The sequence below is a fragment of the Podarcis cretensis genome (assembly GCF_951804945.1).
Source record: "Podarcis cretensis genome assembly, chromosome: 9".
Taxonomy (NCBI): domain Eukaryota; kingdom Metazoa; phylum Chordata; class Lepidosauria; order Squamata; family Lacertidae; genus Podarcis; species Podarcis cretensis.
In genome coordinates, this window is record NC_137178.1 from 21,546,820 (window position 1) to 21,561,747 (window position 14,928).

Below are 14,928 nucleotides of genomic sequence, written 5' to 3' on the forward strand. Positions count from 1 at the left end.
GCGGCAGCAGGAGGCCCCATTAGCTAAAGTGGTGCTTCAGGTTAAGAACAGTTTCAGGTTAAGAACAGACCTCCAGAACGAATGAAGTACTTAACCCGAGGTACCACTGTATTATTTTTCCTTGGCAATGAGAGAGGTTTAGTGGGCAAGGCATGGTCTTTAGTTGGCTCGGTGATACTTGTTTGCGGGGGGGATTATTGGGTCAGTGCATTTCCCCATCACTTTCCTAATCGCAAAAAAGGCCATTTAAAAATAATACAGTGGTACCTCGGGTTAAGCACTTATTTCATTCCGGAGGTCCGTTCTTAACCTGAAACTGTTCTTAACCTGAAGCATCACTTTAGCTAATGGGGCCTCCTGCTGCCACCACGCCGCCGGAGCACGATTTCTGTTCTCATCCTGAAGCAAAGTTCTTAACCCGAGGTACTATTCTGGGTTAGCGGAGTCTGTAACCTGAAGCGTATGTAACCTGAGGTACCACTGTAAAATAAAGTTGATTTGTTGCACTAGGGGGACAGAGGGATTTCATTTCATTGTTGCACTAGGGGGACAGAGGGATTTCATTCATGGGACAAACAAACTGATGCTGATAATCAGCCCTAGGAAATGAGTGGCAATGCTAAGTGTATTTGGTGACTCCATCTTGCTCCATCTATAGGAAAACTCACAGCTGCAAGGCTCCAGGGAATGGGATTGTATTTCTATGCAAATTGCGGGAGCATGGATATGAATTGGGGCCATAGTAGAGAGCAAAGGGTTAATGCCCCCTTGGCCACATATTAAAGTTCCAATCCAGATGGGTATCCCTAGAAGAGCAACTTGAAGAGAGAAAAAATCCAGTTCTTTATCGAGTATGAATTATTGCCAAGTTCGGCCCTCAGAGTATTACACAATTTTTGCAAATTCTCAGAAAGCTTAAAATACAACACACACAGAGAGAAACATATGTTTCTGATCAACCCCTGAGTTCTCTTGCTCCTTTTTGGGGTGGAGGGTGCTGTGAGGAGAAAGATGGTTCTCTAGAAGAAACATACTTTCCCTCAGAAACAGAAAGAAAAACACACCATTTTGGTCACAAATGATTATGGGGTTAAGTATCTTGATTACTTTCGCCTTGAGGGAAGGAGCTGCATATATTCTTATGGTTTCTTATGGTTTATACATTGTGAACCGACAAGCTGGAATGACAACATCAACATTGCAAAGCGGTATTGTATTTTTCTTGTTAGTTAGGAAGTTGAACCGCCTCAAAAGAGCAAATATTAATGCAAACAAAGCAAGGCTGTTTGCATGGATCCTGGCAAGAACAAATATGACTAGAGGGTGAGGCTTATTCCAAACTGAGCAAGAGGTGTAATAACTGTAGGAAGGTTAAGTCAAACTTCATGTGAACTGTTCCTTAAGCCAGAGATGGGGAACAAATGACCCCTCAGATGTTGTGGGAACACAACTCCTATCATTCTTGACAAGGGCTGGGGGAGAAATTTTAAGTTCATATTTAAAGCCAAGTGTATCAATTTGATATATTTTGGAATTCACATTTACCCAAATCTTGTGATAAGCTCTACAACCTACCAATGCCTGCAAGAATGCATATTGCAAGTCTGGGGTAATAGAGTTTGGAGGGTGCAAGAGCACTTATAACGGCTAGAGTTAGTGAATGTTAGCAATTACTAAATGGTAGAATTTAGATAATATTGGGAGTATTGAAGAGAAGATGTCAAGCCAGTGGAAAAATGCAAGCTAAACTCCCTTTCCAAGCCAGGCCCTCACCCAGGATAAAAACAACACAGGGGCACACATTCCCAACAGCCCCAGCTGTGCTTGGCCCTGCCTGCTTCACTCTGAACCTTTCTGTGTTCACCATGAAGGTCTGAAAGAAGATTCTAAGGACATTCAGCTAAATACCCTTAAAAACATTCCTATGATCAGCACTCGTGACAATGTGAGACTCCAGAACATGTGGGGAAAATGCTAAGGGCATTTAGCTGAATGTGCTTACTCTCCTTTCAGAATGCCGGGGTATAGAAGTTATGTCCTTACGCATTTGGGTAGGTGACTGAAGAGACTCTATACAATAGGGTTTGAAAGAGTTACATTTCCTAACCAATGAAGCAGGTCTCATGAGATCTTCGGGTATAGGGCGGTACAGAAAATAAAAAAATAAAAAAAATAAATAATATAGGCCTCACTAAAGTTTTTTTTTGGGGGGACGCAGGTGGCGCTGTGGGTTAAAGCCTCAGCGCCTAGGGCTTGCCGATCAAAAGGTCGGCGGCTCGAATCCCTGCGGCGGGGTGCGCTCCCGCTGCTCGGTCCCAGCGCCTGCCAACCTAGCAGTTCGAAAGACCTCCGGGTGCAAGTAGATAAATAGGGACCGCTTACCAGCGGGAAGGTAAACGGCGTTTCCGTGTGCGGCTCTGGCTCTGGCTCTGGCTCTGGCCAGAGCAGTGATGTCACGCTGGCCACGTGACCCGGAAGTGTCTCCAGACAGCGCTGGCCCCTGGCCTCTTAAGTGAGATGGGCGCACAACCCCAGAGTCTGGCAAGACTGGCCCGTACGGGCAGGAGTACCTTTACCTTTACCTTTAAAGTTTTTTTTAACCTTTTGATAGGTTTTAGGATTATCTCAGTTATTTCTTACTGTTTATACTTTTATTTAAATATGCAAAGATGATCATCAGCGTCCCTTTCAACTCTATGAATCTGTGAAAGGTGCCTGGAGAAACAGAAATATTAGTGATGGAAGTCCACTGGAATTCATAACTATTTTTATTAGGTGTTTATGATATAATCCATACAGTTTACCACTCCTTGCAATATAAGGCACCAAGAAAACCCACTCTGGAATTTAAGCAGCAAAAAACTTGTATTATTTTGCCATTGCCAGAATTTCATATCAGAACATACAAAAATTACAGCAATCTTTCTTAAGGAGTTGTCAAGAAATTGTTATCATTTGTGCATCACCGAGAAACCTCCATATCCTATATTTATTAACAATGTAAAACGGTACCAAATTTATTTCTGTAAAGAGATTTCAAGCTACTGATTTACAGCATGTATACTCCACTGGGTTCAGTGTGACTTTCTCCCAAATATATATAAGACAGCTGCCTAAACTACCCACCCTCTCACCTTTGAAATACATGATAATAATTGTTTGTGTTGTTGCTTCATTAAACAGGATATTGATAGTTTGAATCACAACCTAGATTGTGTTTATGGTAATTTTCTTCTGTTGCATTTGGAGGAAAATCGTGACGGTCTTGGGATAGACCCACATGTTGATAAAGGAGCATTGCCAGTGACAACACTGCAGAGTCCACTCATTTTCACATATGTCCTACTAGGCAATGTGGCAATCTGAGCTTGCAGAGGTCATTGTCTTGTATTCTTCCTCCTCACCATGGACTTTAAAATACCAGGACACTGCGAATACTGAAAGATTAAGAAACATTTTTAAATGGAAGGGTGATAATACCTGTTAGATTTTTAATGTTAATAGGCTAATATTTCAGTAGGTTTAAGATCTTGCCACAAATTTCTAAGGAAAGGCTTGATCCGGTTGATATTAAGGGAAGGTGATCTTTGAAGCACCATCCATTCATTCTGTTTATTACCCACCTTCTGCCATCGCGTTCCAGGTAGGTTACAACGTTTTCAAATTCAATATTAACACAATTAACACAACTTACAGTCAGAGGAGCAGAAAAAGGAAGAGTCTATAGAAAACACAGTGAGTAATTTTCAGAGTGGGGGGTGGAGAGGGAAGTCTGAACCTGTACAGAAATAGGAAACCTTTTTTATAGTTAACATTTTATTAGCAGGATTTCATTTATAAAGGAATAAGGTGATAAAAGAAAAAGAGAAGAAAAGGGTGTGAAAAAGAGGAAATAAGAAGCCTGGTGATAAGCCTATAAAAGTGTTTCTGAGAAAAAGAATTGCACACGAAAAAACACAACAAGTCAACCACGGTTGTGGCGCAAGTCTTGCTTGTGAACATCCATATTTGCATGGATGTACATTGCATTGTTTCTACATGGGTTTCATTGTCCCATTTAGTTATACATTTTCATTCTTTGAGGTGTCCGTTTCCCCATTTTGTCTTCTGTTTCTTTGTACATAAATTCAGTACTAGAATCTAACCATGATCAAACTAATCTCTCTGTTTTTTGTTTTTGTTTTGGCCACATATTTTTTTGTAGATGAATAATACGTAGACTTCATTTTAAATGTAGGTCTTACGGGGGGGGGTGATGGAGATGAAAGAGTCCTCTTTGGGTGTTGGAGTGAATGAGTCTTGAGTTAAACTGGAGAGGGGTTGGGAGATGTGTACGCAAGCCCAGCTCACACTACAAAGGAAAACCTGGTCACCCAATATAGCGATGTCATGTGATTGACAGGTCAGCAAGCCACTGCAGTCAGGGGAACTGGCCCACCAACTGGATCCAATTCCCCCCTTCCCAACATTGTACAGAAACACTCTGCAATGCAGCATTGTGTTGGAAGTCCCATACATCCATTTTTAGTCTGCAACGCAAGCAACCCCCAGCCCACCTTGTTACCCTTTAGACCACATCTGCTCCCATTTGGGTATAGTGATCTGAGATCCTGTGACATTGAAGACCCATTACAATTACTGCAACTGGATCCTAGGAGGGCCCTGTCTCCAGCATCCCAGAGTCTCCCAGTCAGTGTGAAATGAGAGCTTTTTAGCCACTGAGAATAAGTCTTCTTGGCCTTGTGCTGCTTGGAGCCAATCTGAGTGGAAGGAGTTGAGCCAGCTACTGAGGATTAGCACCTAGGGTGATTCTGGAGAAGGTGCATGCGAATAACACCCAAAAGCAGTTGTTCTGTATGCTCCCAAACTAAGCAGTTGTCTTCAGTTTCAAGACAGTGATGTGCAAGTTCTGTTGTGGACAATGGAACTTCAAAGGCAACACAGCTTGAGTCACTCCAGAGGAGGATTGTGTAATCTTATCATGACTATGGCTATGACTCTCAGAACGGCACCCTGCCTTTTCCACTACACCATTGAGGGGTGGGGGTGGGGAAAGGTCTTACCTTTTTCCTGAACGCAGCAGTTCAAAGCCCTCGTTGATTTTATCAAAAGGCAAAGTGTGGGTAATTAGTGGATCCAGAGCAAACTTCCCCCCCATGAAATCTGAAACCAGCTTGGGGACAGCTTGTTTGCTTTTCCATCCTGAAAACAGTAAGTGCACAGTGAAGATATGATACTCTAATTATAATGCCATAAAAAAGGAGCAAAATGTTGCTTAAAGGTCTGGCAGTCCCACAAATTTATAGCCTGAAACCGTCTTTCAACTTGGGTTATGCAATGAGATTGGCCTTGATGTTATGACAGATCTGTGGGTGGGAGGGAGATAGAGGAGATACTAACGTAGTAATTATGGAGCAAGAGCTTGCGTGGAAAGCCTACAGAGGGCCAAACTGCATGAGATCTTAAATGTATCTTCACAGGGTAAGAGCATGATTTTTTTTTTTTTTTAATCTAAATTGCATTGCTGCGGGTGGGGAAATAATGAACAAATCAAGGTGTTTCTCTAATTTTGTGTTATGCCATGCTCTCAATGACAGACGTTTTATGGCACAACCCGCTGCCACCCCAAGCTATTTTGTGACGGGTACCCTCAACACTCAGAATTTGAAATGTGCCCTGTTGATAGAAAGCTAGTAGGTCCATACCTCCAAATATAGATCCTTTCCAAGTGCGCCCTGTGAAGATAAGCACTGGAGAGAAGGTAATTTCAGAAGCTGAAGGGGGCACTCCAACAACCACGCTGGTCCCATAATTCATGTGGCAGGAAGCCAAGGCAGCAGTCTGGGGGAAATCCAAAGGCATGATTCTTGAATCAAGCCAAGGAGAAATACCATCCATGATCACCTCCCATGACACAGTCAGACCTCTCAAAGTTTTTACTGTTCAAAGCATATTAGTAGCAATGGAAGAAAGCATCCCTATCTTTTCTTCCTCCCATGTCCAGCTACATGCACACTCTGAAAAGCCTGTTTGGATGGTTAGGGCCTTCTGAAGAATGTGGGAAGGGATGTTGGGGGTGGGCTTATGTGGGAGAGAAGAATCACCCAAAAGGATCATTCTCACCCCTCCATTAGCTCCTCATGCCTGAGTCCCATTCTCACATTATTCCATAAGTTACCTGATCAATGGGTGGAGGATGTTTAAAACTCTGACATGTTCTACTGTCTCAGAACCCAAGGCCCATGCTGCAACAGATTATCGGATCACAACCCAGTGAAAAATAGGAACCAATGAAGAACAGGAATGCAGGAAATGCCATCTTCCCTTTTCAAAATAGGACAGTAAAATCCTGTCTTCATGCATGTACCATGGTGTCTGTGCGCCCAATCACTTCGAATGAATAGTCAACACCTTCACCGTCTGTCAAGCCATACAACACTTCATTGATGGGCTTCTTGAAATCCAGAGGGTTGACACACTCTGTAGCTCCCATCTCTTTAGCCTTGGGAAATTTATCCTTGTTGATGTCGACCCCGATGATTCGGGAAGCTCCAGCTGCTTTGCAGCCCATGACAGTTGAGAGGCCAACTCCTCCCAGACCAAAAACAGCACAGGTTGAACCAGGCTCCACCTGAAATCATAGAATCATAGAATTATAGAGTTGGAAGAGACCATCTAATCCAACCCCCTGCACTACTTGTCTCTCTCTTTCGGTATATGATGGCAAGGGCGTTCCCCTGGGCAATTGGTTGTGGATGGGATTGCTCCTTGATGTTCAAAGCATCCAAGAGAGAGGTGGGACGCTGGAGAACTATGTCTGTAGCAAGAACATGAGTGCAGGTCATGAGTGTACATCCAGTGGATTGGTGGGTATTTGGTGGCTTTGCTATTTTATATTGTTTTGATTCATTTACTGTATTGACTGTGCTTTCACCTGGTTCTGTGCCAGAGCCCCAGAGCCCACCTGTCCTCCTCTTTTTGTCTAGACCTGCCACAAATTCCTCACACTGAATATGAGCATTACCAATGTTTAGTCCTTACCTTTGCACTGTTGATGGCAGCACCATAGCCAGTAGAAAACCCACAGCCAATCAGACACACTTTTTCTGCAGGAGCTGCAGCATCAATTTTGACCACTGCAGACTCATGCACCACGGTGTATTCTGCGAAGGTGCTTGTGCCGAGAAAGGTGTGGAGCTGCTGGCCTTTGTAAGTGAACCTGCTGGTGCCATCGTGCATTAATCCAGAGGCGGTAAGGCTAAAAGATGAAGAAAGGAAAATCGTGCTTTGGGTTGTGTGTTTTTTTTAACCCAACATATGCACTGCTGGTGTTTCTAATACTGTTGCAAATAACAGCTTCAACTCACTCGCCCATTTTGCACAGATTGCCTCTGGGATGTTTGCATGTGCTGCATTCTCCACATTGTGGGGCAAAGAGTGGGATGACTTTGTCTCCTGGGAATGATGAAAATACCATTATTAGCCTGCTTAAAATATTCAGGAAATGCTTTGTTGCGGGCGGGGGACAGTACAAAATTGGGGGGAGGGTTTGAGGAGGGTCAGTTGGAGGTAGGAAGTGAGAAATGTCCCTATTTTCATCTGAGCAATGTTGGAGGGTATGTCATGAACATTGCAGACTATGGGGTGGCATCGCAGGAGTGTCAGTCCGTCCCTTGCTGCGTGACCCAGTGCCTCTGCCGTCTGCCACATTGGCAATCTGGGGCAAACCGCGGGTCATAGAGACAGTCCTCCCCTGCCCTGGGGAGGCTGCCAGGGCTAATTACCCCCATATCAGCCCTGAATTATCAGAAGGGCTGAATTCCGATCGTGTGGGATCCGCCATTTTCCACCGCTGGAAACAGGAAGCCCCACCAGACCCTAAAGACCCTCTTGGGCAGGCATCCCCAAACCCAGACCTCCAGCTGTTTTGGGACTACAATTTCCATCATCCCTGACCACAGGTCCTGTTAGCTAGGGATCATGAGAGTTGTAGTCAGAAAACATCTGGAGAGCTAAGTTCGGGGGTACCTGCTCTTGGACATTCAAATTAGTAGAATGGGCCCTTTTGGTAGTTCCTCTTTCATCAACATTTTGGGGTACTGGCAGTATAGCAGTCCTGGTCTTTGGCACCTGAAATTAGGGACTACCCTATTCTCTTGACTGCAATTTGTTTTAAATTAATATTGCAAGTTTAAGTAGTTGTGAACCACCCTGGCAAGTGATAGTAGTAGTAGTAGTAATATCAGCAGTTAAGTAAAAAATAACTTTGCTGACTCCAATTCAGAAATGTCTAGTAATTGATTCCAAATTTTGGCATTTACATTAAAAATCTAGTCATTGGCCCAGAGCTGACCGCCCTTCCCTAAAGAAAACACTTTCTCGGTCATTCTTCCACCAGTTGGTTAGCTCTCCTAGTTTCGTTTGATCCTTGTTGACCAATGCTGTGAGTTGATATTTTCTGGTTGCACTCTGCTTTACCTTACCTGGTTTCACACAGGTAACTCCTTCCCCAACGCTCTCCACAACACCAGCTGCCTCGTGACCAAGAATAACGGGGAATTTTACCTGCATTGCCCCACTCAGCCCATGGTCATCGGAGCGACAGATTCCAGACGCCAAAATCTGGTTTAAAGGGGAAAGTTTTTTATTTTATATTATTTTTTAAAATTCAGTTCATGAATTGCTTCCCATAAGATATCTCAAAATGATATCTAAAAACATAAATAATAGAAACAATTACAAACAGATCAACCTATACAAATATTTAAAACAATCAAATATAATTTCATGTGTGAAAACAATTTCACATCTACAATTTCACATCTACCATATTTTTCCGTATATAAGACACCCTCATGTATGAGACGACCCCTATTTTTTGAGCCCAAAATTAAGAAATAATTAATTGCAACATTCTGTGTATAAGATGACCCCCAATTTGAAACTTTAAAAAACTGGGGGGAAATATAGTCATACACGGAAAAATACAGTAATTCAGACTTAGTTAAAGATCTCCACTTGACAGGATGGGGTGTGTTTTTTGGAAAAAGGAAGTCTTTAATTGACACCCATCATCCAATAGCAAAACTAACAAGGGAGCTTTTAAGTTTCACCTTAGTCCTAGAAACACCCCTCTCATGATATTGCTCACAATCCCTCTCCTGCAGCAACTTGCAGGGGTTCAAAACTCTCCCACATTTCCACATCAGTTTGCAGGTTTTTGTTTTAAAGTACTCATGAAAATTCGTCAGGATTTCAGTGCAAATTTCTCCTAATATAAACATGTTTGCATGCAATTTTGCCTAATATGCAACAGTGCAAAGCAACGTTGTCTAATATCAAGCATATTTGTATATTATATTCATTAATACTAGCATTTTTGTGCACATTTCACACCACTATATGAATTTTTACACTTATTACTTGGCATTGCAAAAGTTGGAGAAGTGCGAATTTTGAAAAATGGGTGTGTTTTGGTTCTCATAGGAACACAGGAATCTGCCTTAAACTACAATTATGACAACAATTAATCCAGAATGCAGCTTCCAGACTGGTGACTGGGAGCGGCCTGCAGTACCGTATAACACTGGTCTTTAAAGATCTACAATGACTCCCTGTGTGTTTCCAAGCACAATTCAAAGTGTTAGTGTTGACCTTTGTTGTGATTTTAATATTCTGTTGCAAGGCACCCAGAGTGGCTGGGGCAACCCAGTCAGATGGGTGGGGTACTAGTTGTTGTTGTTGTTGTTGTTGTTGTTGTTGTTGTTGTTGTTGTTGTTATTGTTGTTGTTGTTATTGTTGTTGTTATACTGAATCAGACCATTGGTCCATCTAGCTCAGCATTTTCCACATTGACTGAAAGCAGCTCTCCAGAGAGTCAGACTAGGGACTCTCCCACACCTGCCTGGAGATACCAGTGATTCATCTTCAGACTTTTGCAAGCAAAACAGCTGTTCCTCCACGGTCTGCAGCCCTTCCCCATTCTCATATTGTTTTTGAAAGCATAAATTAGGTAGATTTATCTTTAAGTGCAAACTGAATCGAATTTCTCCATCCCTAGTGCAGATACTAACAATCTGCAGAAATGCCATTTTTGGTTTGTCACTCTTACCTTAATCCGAACTTCATGTGCCTTAGGTGGGGCAACTTCTACTTCCACAATACTAAATGGTTTCAGGACTTCCCAGACAACGGCAGCTTTGCACTTAATGACCTGAGATAATAGAATATCATACAAAACATGAAAACAATTTACCGTGGCAGCTCTGATTTCAATGTCCTGTTAAATAATAGAAGAGCATATACTATTTTTTCCACGCAGCTAACATTGCAATCCTGTGCATGTTTAATATTTAATATGCGCCCCAATACCAGTGCAATTTTTCTAGTAAATGAGGTGCTGGAACTCACCATGAATGCCTCCTTTGTTCTCTTACAATGGCAATGGCACCCATCTGAGAGGTGCCGGAATTGAGTTCTGGTGAGTTCCAGCTGAAAAAAAGCCCTACCTATAGCCAAATTCCTCAGGGTGGCTTACAATTAGCCTATTTTTATTTTTTGTATTTATGCATCTTGGGGCTGAAAAAGCAACTTTAAAAGAAATCATCTACTTACTTTCCCTGCAGTGCTCATGATGTTGAGCTTTGTAATCTAGCGTATCTGCTTCCTCTGTGTCGTTTCAGAACTTCTAGTCTGTTCTCCTAGAAGTACAAAGTTCTGCTTCAAATATTTGGCTTATCTTTCAAATAAACTTAATCGTTCCCTAGTTCAATGCCAAGAAATGTGGCCACTCCTCTACGTTCAGTTTGACTCCACCTGCAATTTCACAACTTTGAAGGAAGTAGGTTAAGAGTCCTCAGCTGCAGTACAATACACCGTACATTTAGATTGCACTCGAGGAAATAAGTCTGTGAAGGGTGGGAATTGTAGAGAGGCACAACTTTATTGGCACAACTTTATTGATTACAGATGAAGGGTTTGGTCAGGCACTGGGAAAACCAGTTTAAGTGCCAACCCGCCTGTATATCAGTGGGCTCAACTCAAGGCAAAGAGGCTCCTAATGACACACATCAAGTACGAATTTGCCTGGGCTTCAGAACAGAAGCCACTCCTTCCAGATCCCTTTGCAGGGTTTCCCCAAACTTGGGTCTCTAGCTGTTTTGGGACCACAATTCCCATCATCCCTGACCACTAGTTCCTACTAGCTAGGGATGGTGGAAGCTGTAGTGCAACAGTAGCTGGAGGCTCAAGTTTTAATGGAATATCCGCTGCTTTAATGGAATATCCGTTTGCACTTGAGAGGCAAGCAGAGGGTACAACCTCCCCTCCACCAAAAACTATGGTTTACCCAATGCCTTAACTGCCACCCAAGCCAATAGGGTTTGCCATCACACCATTACATCTGCAACCAAGCCTTGAAGCCTTCTGAGATGTCAGTGAGCCATGCATTATTGCCAGATTCAGATAGATGCACCCCATCGTGCCTAAACAGTGGCTCCTTCTCAAATGCGATGTTCAGGTGCTAAATTATCCTTCTGCCCATAGCCTCTACTTTGCGCCCGACTGCATGGTTCGCCTTTTTGTAGCCTTGTCAATTTTTGCAGGAGCTGGAATATTCCACCACTAATGCTATTCAAGAAGTTCCAACCAGCAAATAGCCATTAGTGAGTACAGGGATTTAAGGGAACCCTGGTCATTGCATATGACCCAAATAAGATCTGTGCCCTTTAACATCAGGGGGAATGGCTTTTCCAGCCTAGCCTTGTTCCTGACATGCTGGTTTTCCAAGTACAGGGAATATCTTGTGAGGAGGAAGATTCAAGCAAGCCGCAACCTGCAACCTGTGAATTGGTGCTGCCTGGAAACAAAATTCACCTGTGGCGCTTGAGGGGTAGAAGTAGGCTCAACTTTAGGTATCATTTCCACGATTACCCACACATAGCAAAAAGTATCCAGGTACCTTTCTTCATTTCATGGGTTGTAAATGGCACAACTTAAAATAGGATTGTGGATTCAGAAGGGCCCCGAAATACCATCTTGTCTATGTAAAACCTGTCAGATGAAAGAGAGAATTGGTATGGGCCTTGATTGATGGCATTTTATGATGGCATTAATATCAAGTATTATTTTCTGTGCCTGCTAAAAACATTCTTGTTTAAACAAGCCAGATGCTTAGAAAGTTGATAAGGATTTTAATCGCCTTTAGTAGGTTAACCTTTTGCATATTTTAAACTACTGTTGTAAAGATTTCTCAAACTTATTGTTTTATCTTTGAGGTTTTGTTTCATTTTATCAAGCAGTGTATAAATTTGTTTTAAAGTATTACATAAATTTAATAGAAATGATATTAGTAATTTTGCTATATTAACAGCAGGCTGCAGCAAAGATTCAGAAGAAGCTGCTTTCAGAGAAAGACAGCTCTGAAGAGCTGTGTTTCAAACTTTTATGTTAGCTTGTATCACAATAACCGTGCAAAAATCAGTTTATTGTGAATTGCACACACATTTTTGCGTATGCTGGAGTTTCATGGCAGGGCAGTGCCCTGTAACATCCAGATTCTCTTTTTGGTGATGCTGTATCTAACTAAGTCATACTCCGAGTAGCCCTAATCACTTTAATTCACCAGCCTCAACTGGATAAAGATTCTTACTACCATATGTGATATCATTATATCCCATTGTTGAAAGCTTCCAGAATGGAGTGTTTATTGCGATTTCAGCAGCAATGACAGAGTAAAGCATGGAAACAGAACCCACTAGGGATGTCAGGTAATTCTGTCAGAAACAGAATCAGAAATTGCAACTGTTTGCATTTTTGTCCCAGGTCCAGAAAAGAAATCAATTTAGCGAATATGGTCAGTACCAATCCAACGGATGTGATTGGTATTCAGTCAACCCTTGTTGTTTTCAAACCCCCACAACAGATATGTAATTAATGACTCTTTTTAAATATTGTTTTGCTATTTCCTTACAACTGAAATAGTGGGATAATTGCATAAGTTAAACGTTATGTAAATTACATAAATTACATTAAATAGCCAACAATGACACGATTCATGCAGTATTTGGGGAAAACAAAACTGTAGCAGATTATAATGAAGACAAGTTTGGATAGAAATTGCTGCTTTCTGACATCTTTGGTTTCTTTGTTGGAGTCTTTGTACTTCGCATGAACTGATTTCACACCAGCAGTTGGTAGCAGATGGAGTAGCAATAGCTAAGCAATTGAAATCCTACAGTGAACAGTCACTAGACTTATGGTATAAAGAACTGTGGTCAGGAGCTAACACACCCAGTATCTCTTGCAAGAGGACACCAATGAAGCCTGGCATGTTGTATAGGGGGGTGGGGGGTGGGAAATTCACTAACAAGAATAGCTGTGGAAGGACACCTCCAGAATCCCATTGACAAATCTGGAAAGGATGGTGTTTCCTTTGTACCACAATGGCAGCTGAATTCTTTGTAGTTTGTCTTATCTGCTAGTCTCACTTTTTTGTTTGCAGTTTTGAGTGATGCACATTTTTGCAAGCAATATAATATAAAAATACAAGGCATTTTTGTATGTTCTTTTCACTAATATTGTCGTTTTCAATGCAAACTTTTGTGGCGCAAGATTGTGTGAGATTGTGGTGCCTGAAACTCCCACTGTCCTCTAACACAAAGAAAGAGTTAAGGACTATGAGATACTACAATACTTTTTTTGGGTGGTACCTTATTTAATGCATTCCTTTTTTGGGAGGAAGGGGGCTTGGGGGTTATTGCACCAAGGCCCCCAACCACCTTAATCTGGACAAACTAATGAGCATTCAGCCTGATTTGTTTGTGGAGAGATTAGATAACATTGCATCAAGCAAGTGTTAATCTGAAGTCTCTGTTGCATTTCTCCATCACCTTCCTTACTGCAAAAAGTTGGATCCACAGCCAGGATATTCCAGGATGTGATTCAATCCCATCCAAAAGTAGTAACAGTATGGAAGTGCCCTTTATCCCACTATCCTTTGTCGTGAAGAACTTTCGGCTCAGCCAAGTCACAAGAAATCTCAACAATCCACCTCCTGTTAAACATTAGTGCCCTTAAGCAAGAAAATGTGATTTGCAAGCTCTGTGTCTCCCCACCCCCCACCCCGTTGGGTTTTTGTTTTGTTTTGTTTTGCATGCTGGTGCTAATTTAGATTCAAATGCAAGTACAGCTGTCATCTCTTTGTTCTGTTCTAAAGGTCTTTTGAATTATTAGTTTACAGCTGCGTGCTCTCTGTCTCTCTCTCTCTTACTCTCTCTCACACATTTTTAATAGTAGTAGTAGTAGTAGTAATAATAATAATAATAATAATAATAATAATAATAGCACAGTTATAAAAAGCAGCATGGACACATCCTGTGTCAATGGCTGGGAATCCAGTTCTTTATCTGCAGTGCAGTAGGGACAAAAAGGCACCCCATAACCACATTGTACAGTGTAAATGGGTTCGAGGGCGCACTGAATACCTTTAACAAGACTAATATCTCTGCATCATCTGCATCTAGTTCCTGATGTAGGAAATGAGTCTCTTCACTCAAAAGCTGTTTTCCTGGATCAAGGTTTTAATATTTTGCTTTGATTTCTATTTTAAAAAATCATATGAAAAAGGGTTGTTTCTCTGCTCTTAATTAAAAAATAATAATAATTGACATTTTCTCAAAGTAATAGTAATAATAATTTCTCAGTGTTGGCACCCGCCCTGTGGAACACCCTCCCACCAGATGTCAAAGAGAAAAATAACTACCAAACTTTTAGAAGACATCTGAAGGCAGCCCTGTTTAGGGAAGCTTTTAATGTTTAATAGGTTATTGTATTTTACTGTTTTGTTGGAAGCTGCCCAGAGTGGCTGGGGAAACCCAGCCAGATGACCGGGGCACAAATATTTATTTATTTATTTATTTATTTATTCAT

At 41.8% G+C, this 14,928-nt stretch overlaps 2 protein-coding genes across 2 annotated transcripts in view; one reads left to right on the forward strand and one right to left on the reverse strand.

The window, feature by feature from the left end:
* Window positions 1–2,750: 2,750 nt before the first annotated feature.
* Window positions 2,751–10,770, reverse strand: LOC307224294 (alcohol dehydrogenase 1B-like). Its single transcript, XM_079991043.1, has 9 exons — window positions 10,615–10,770; window positions 10,112–10,213; window positions 8,484–8,622; window positions 7,368–7,455; window positions 7,042–7,258; window positions 6,368–6,631; window positions 5,706–5,841; window positions 5,064–5,202; window positions 2,751–3,437 (listed from the first exon to the last, which is right to left on the reverse strand). The coding sequence occupies exons 1-9, from the start codon at window positions 10,630–10,632 to the stop codon at window positions 3,413–3,415; spliced, it is 1,128 nt and encodes a 375-aa protein (XP_079847169.1). The 5' UTR covers window positions 10,633–10,770; the 3' UTR covers window positions 2,751–3,412.
* Window positions 10,771–11,793: 1,023 nt separating this feature from the next.
* LOC307224305 (uncharacterized protein C4orf17 homolog) overlaps window positions 11,794–14,928 on the forward strand; it is a 70,899-nt gene continuing 67,764 nt past the window's right edge. Inside the window, exon 1 of the mRNA XM_079991067.1 lies at window positions 11,794–11,955. The gene's annotated coding sequence lies outside the window, so the exon portion shown is untranslated. The remainder of the gene's footprint in view (window positions 11,956–14,928) is intronic.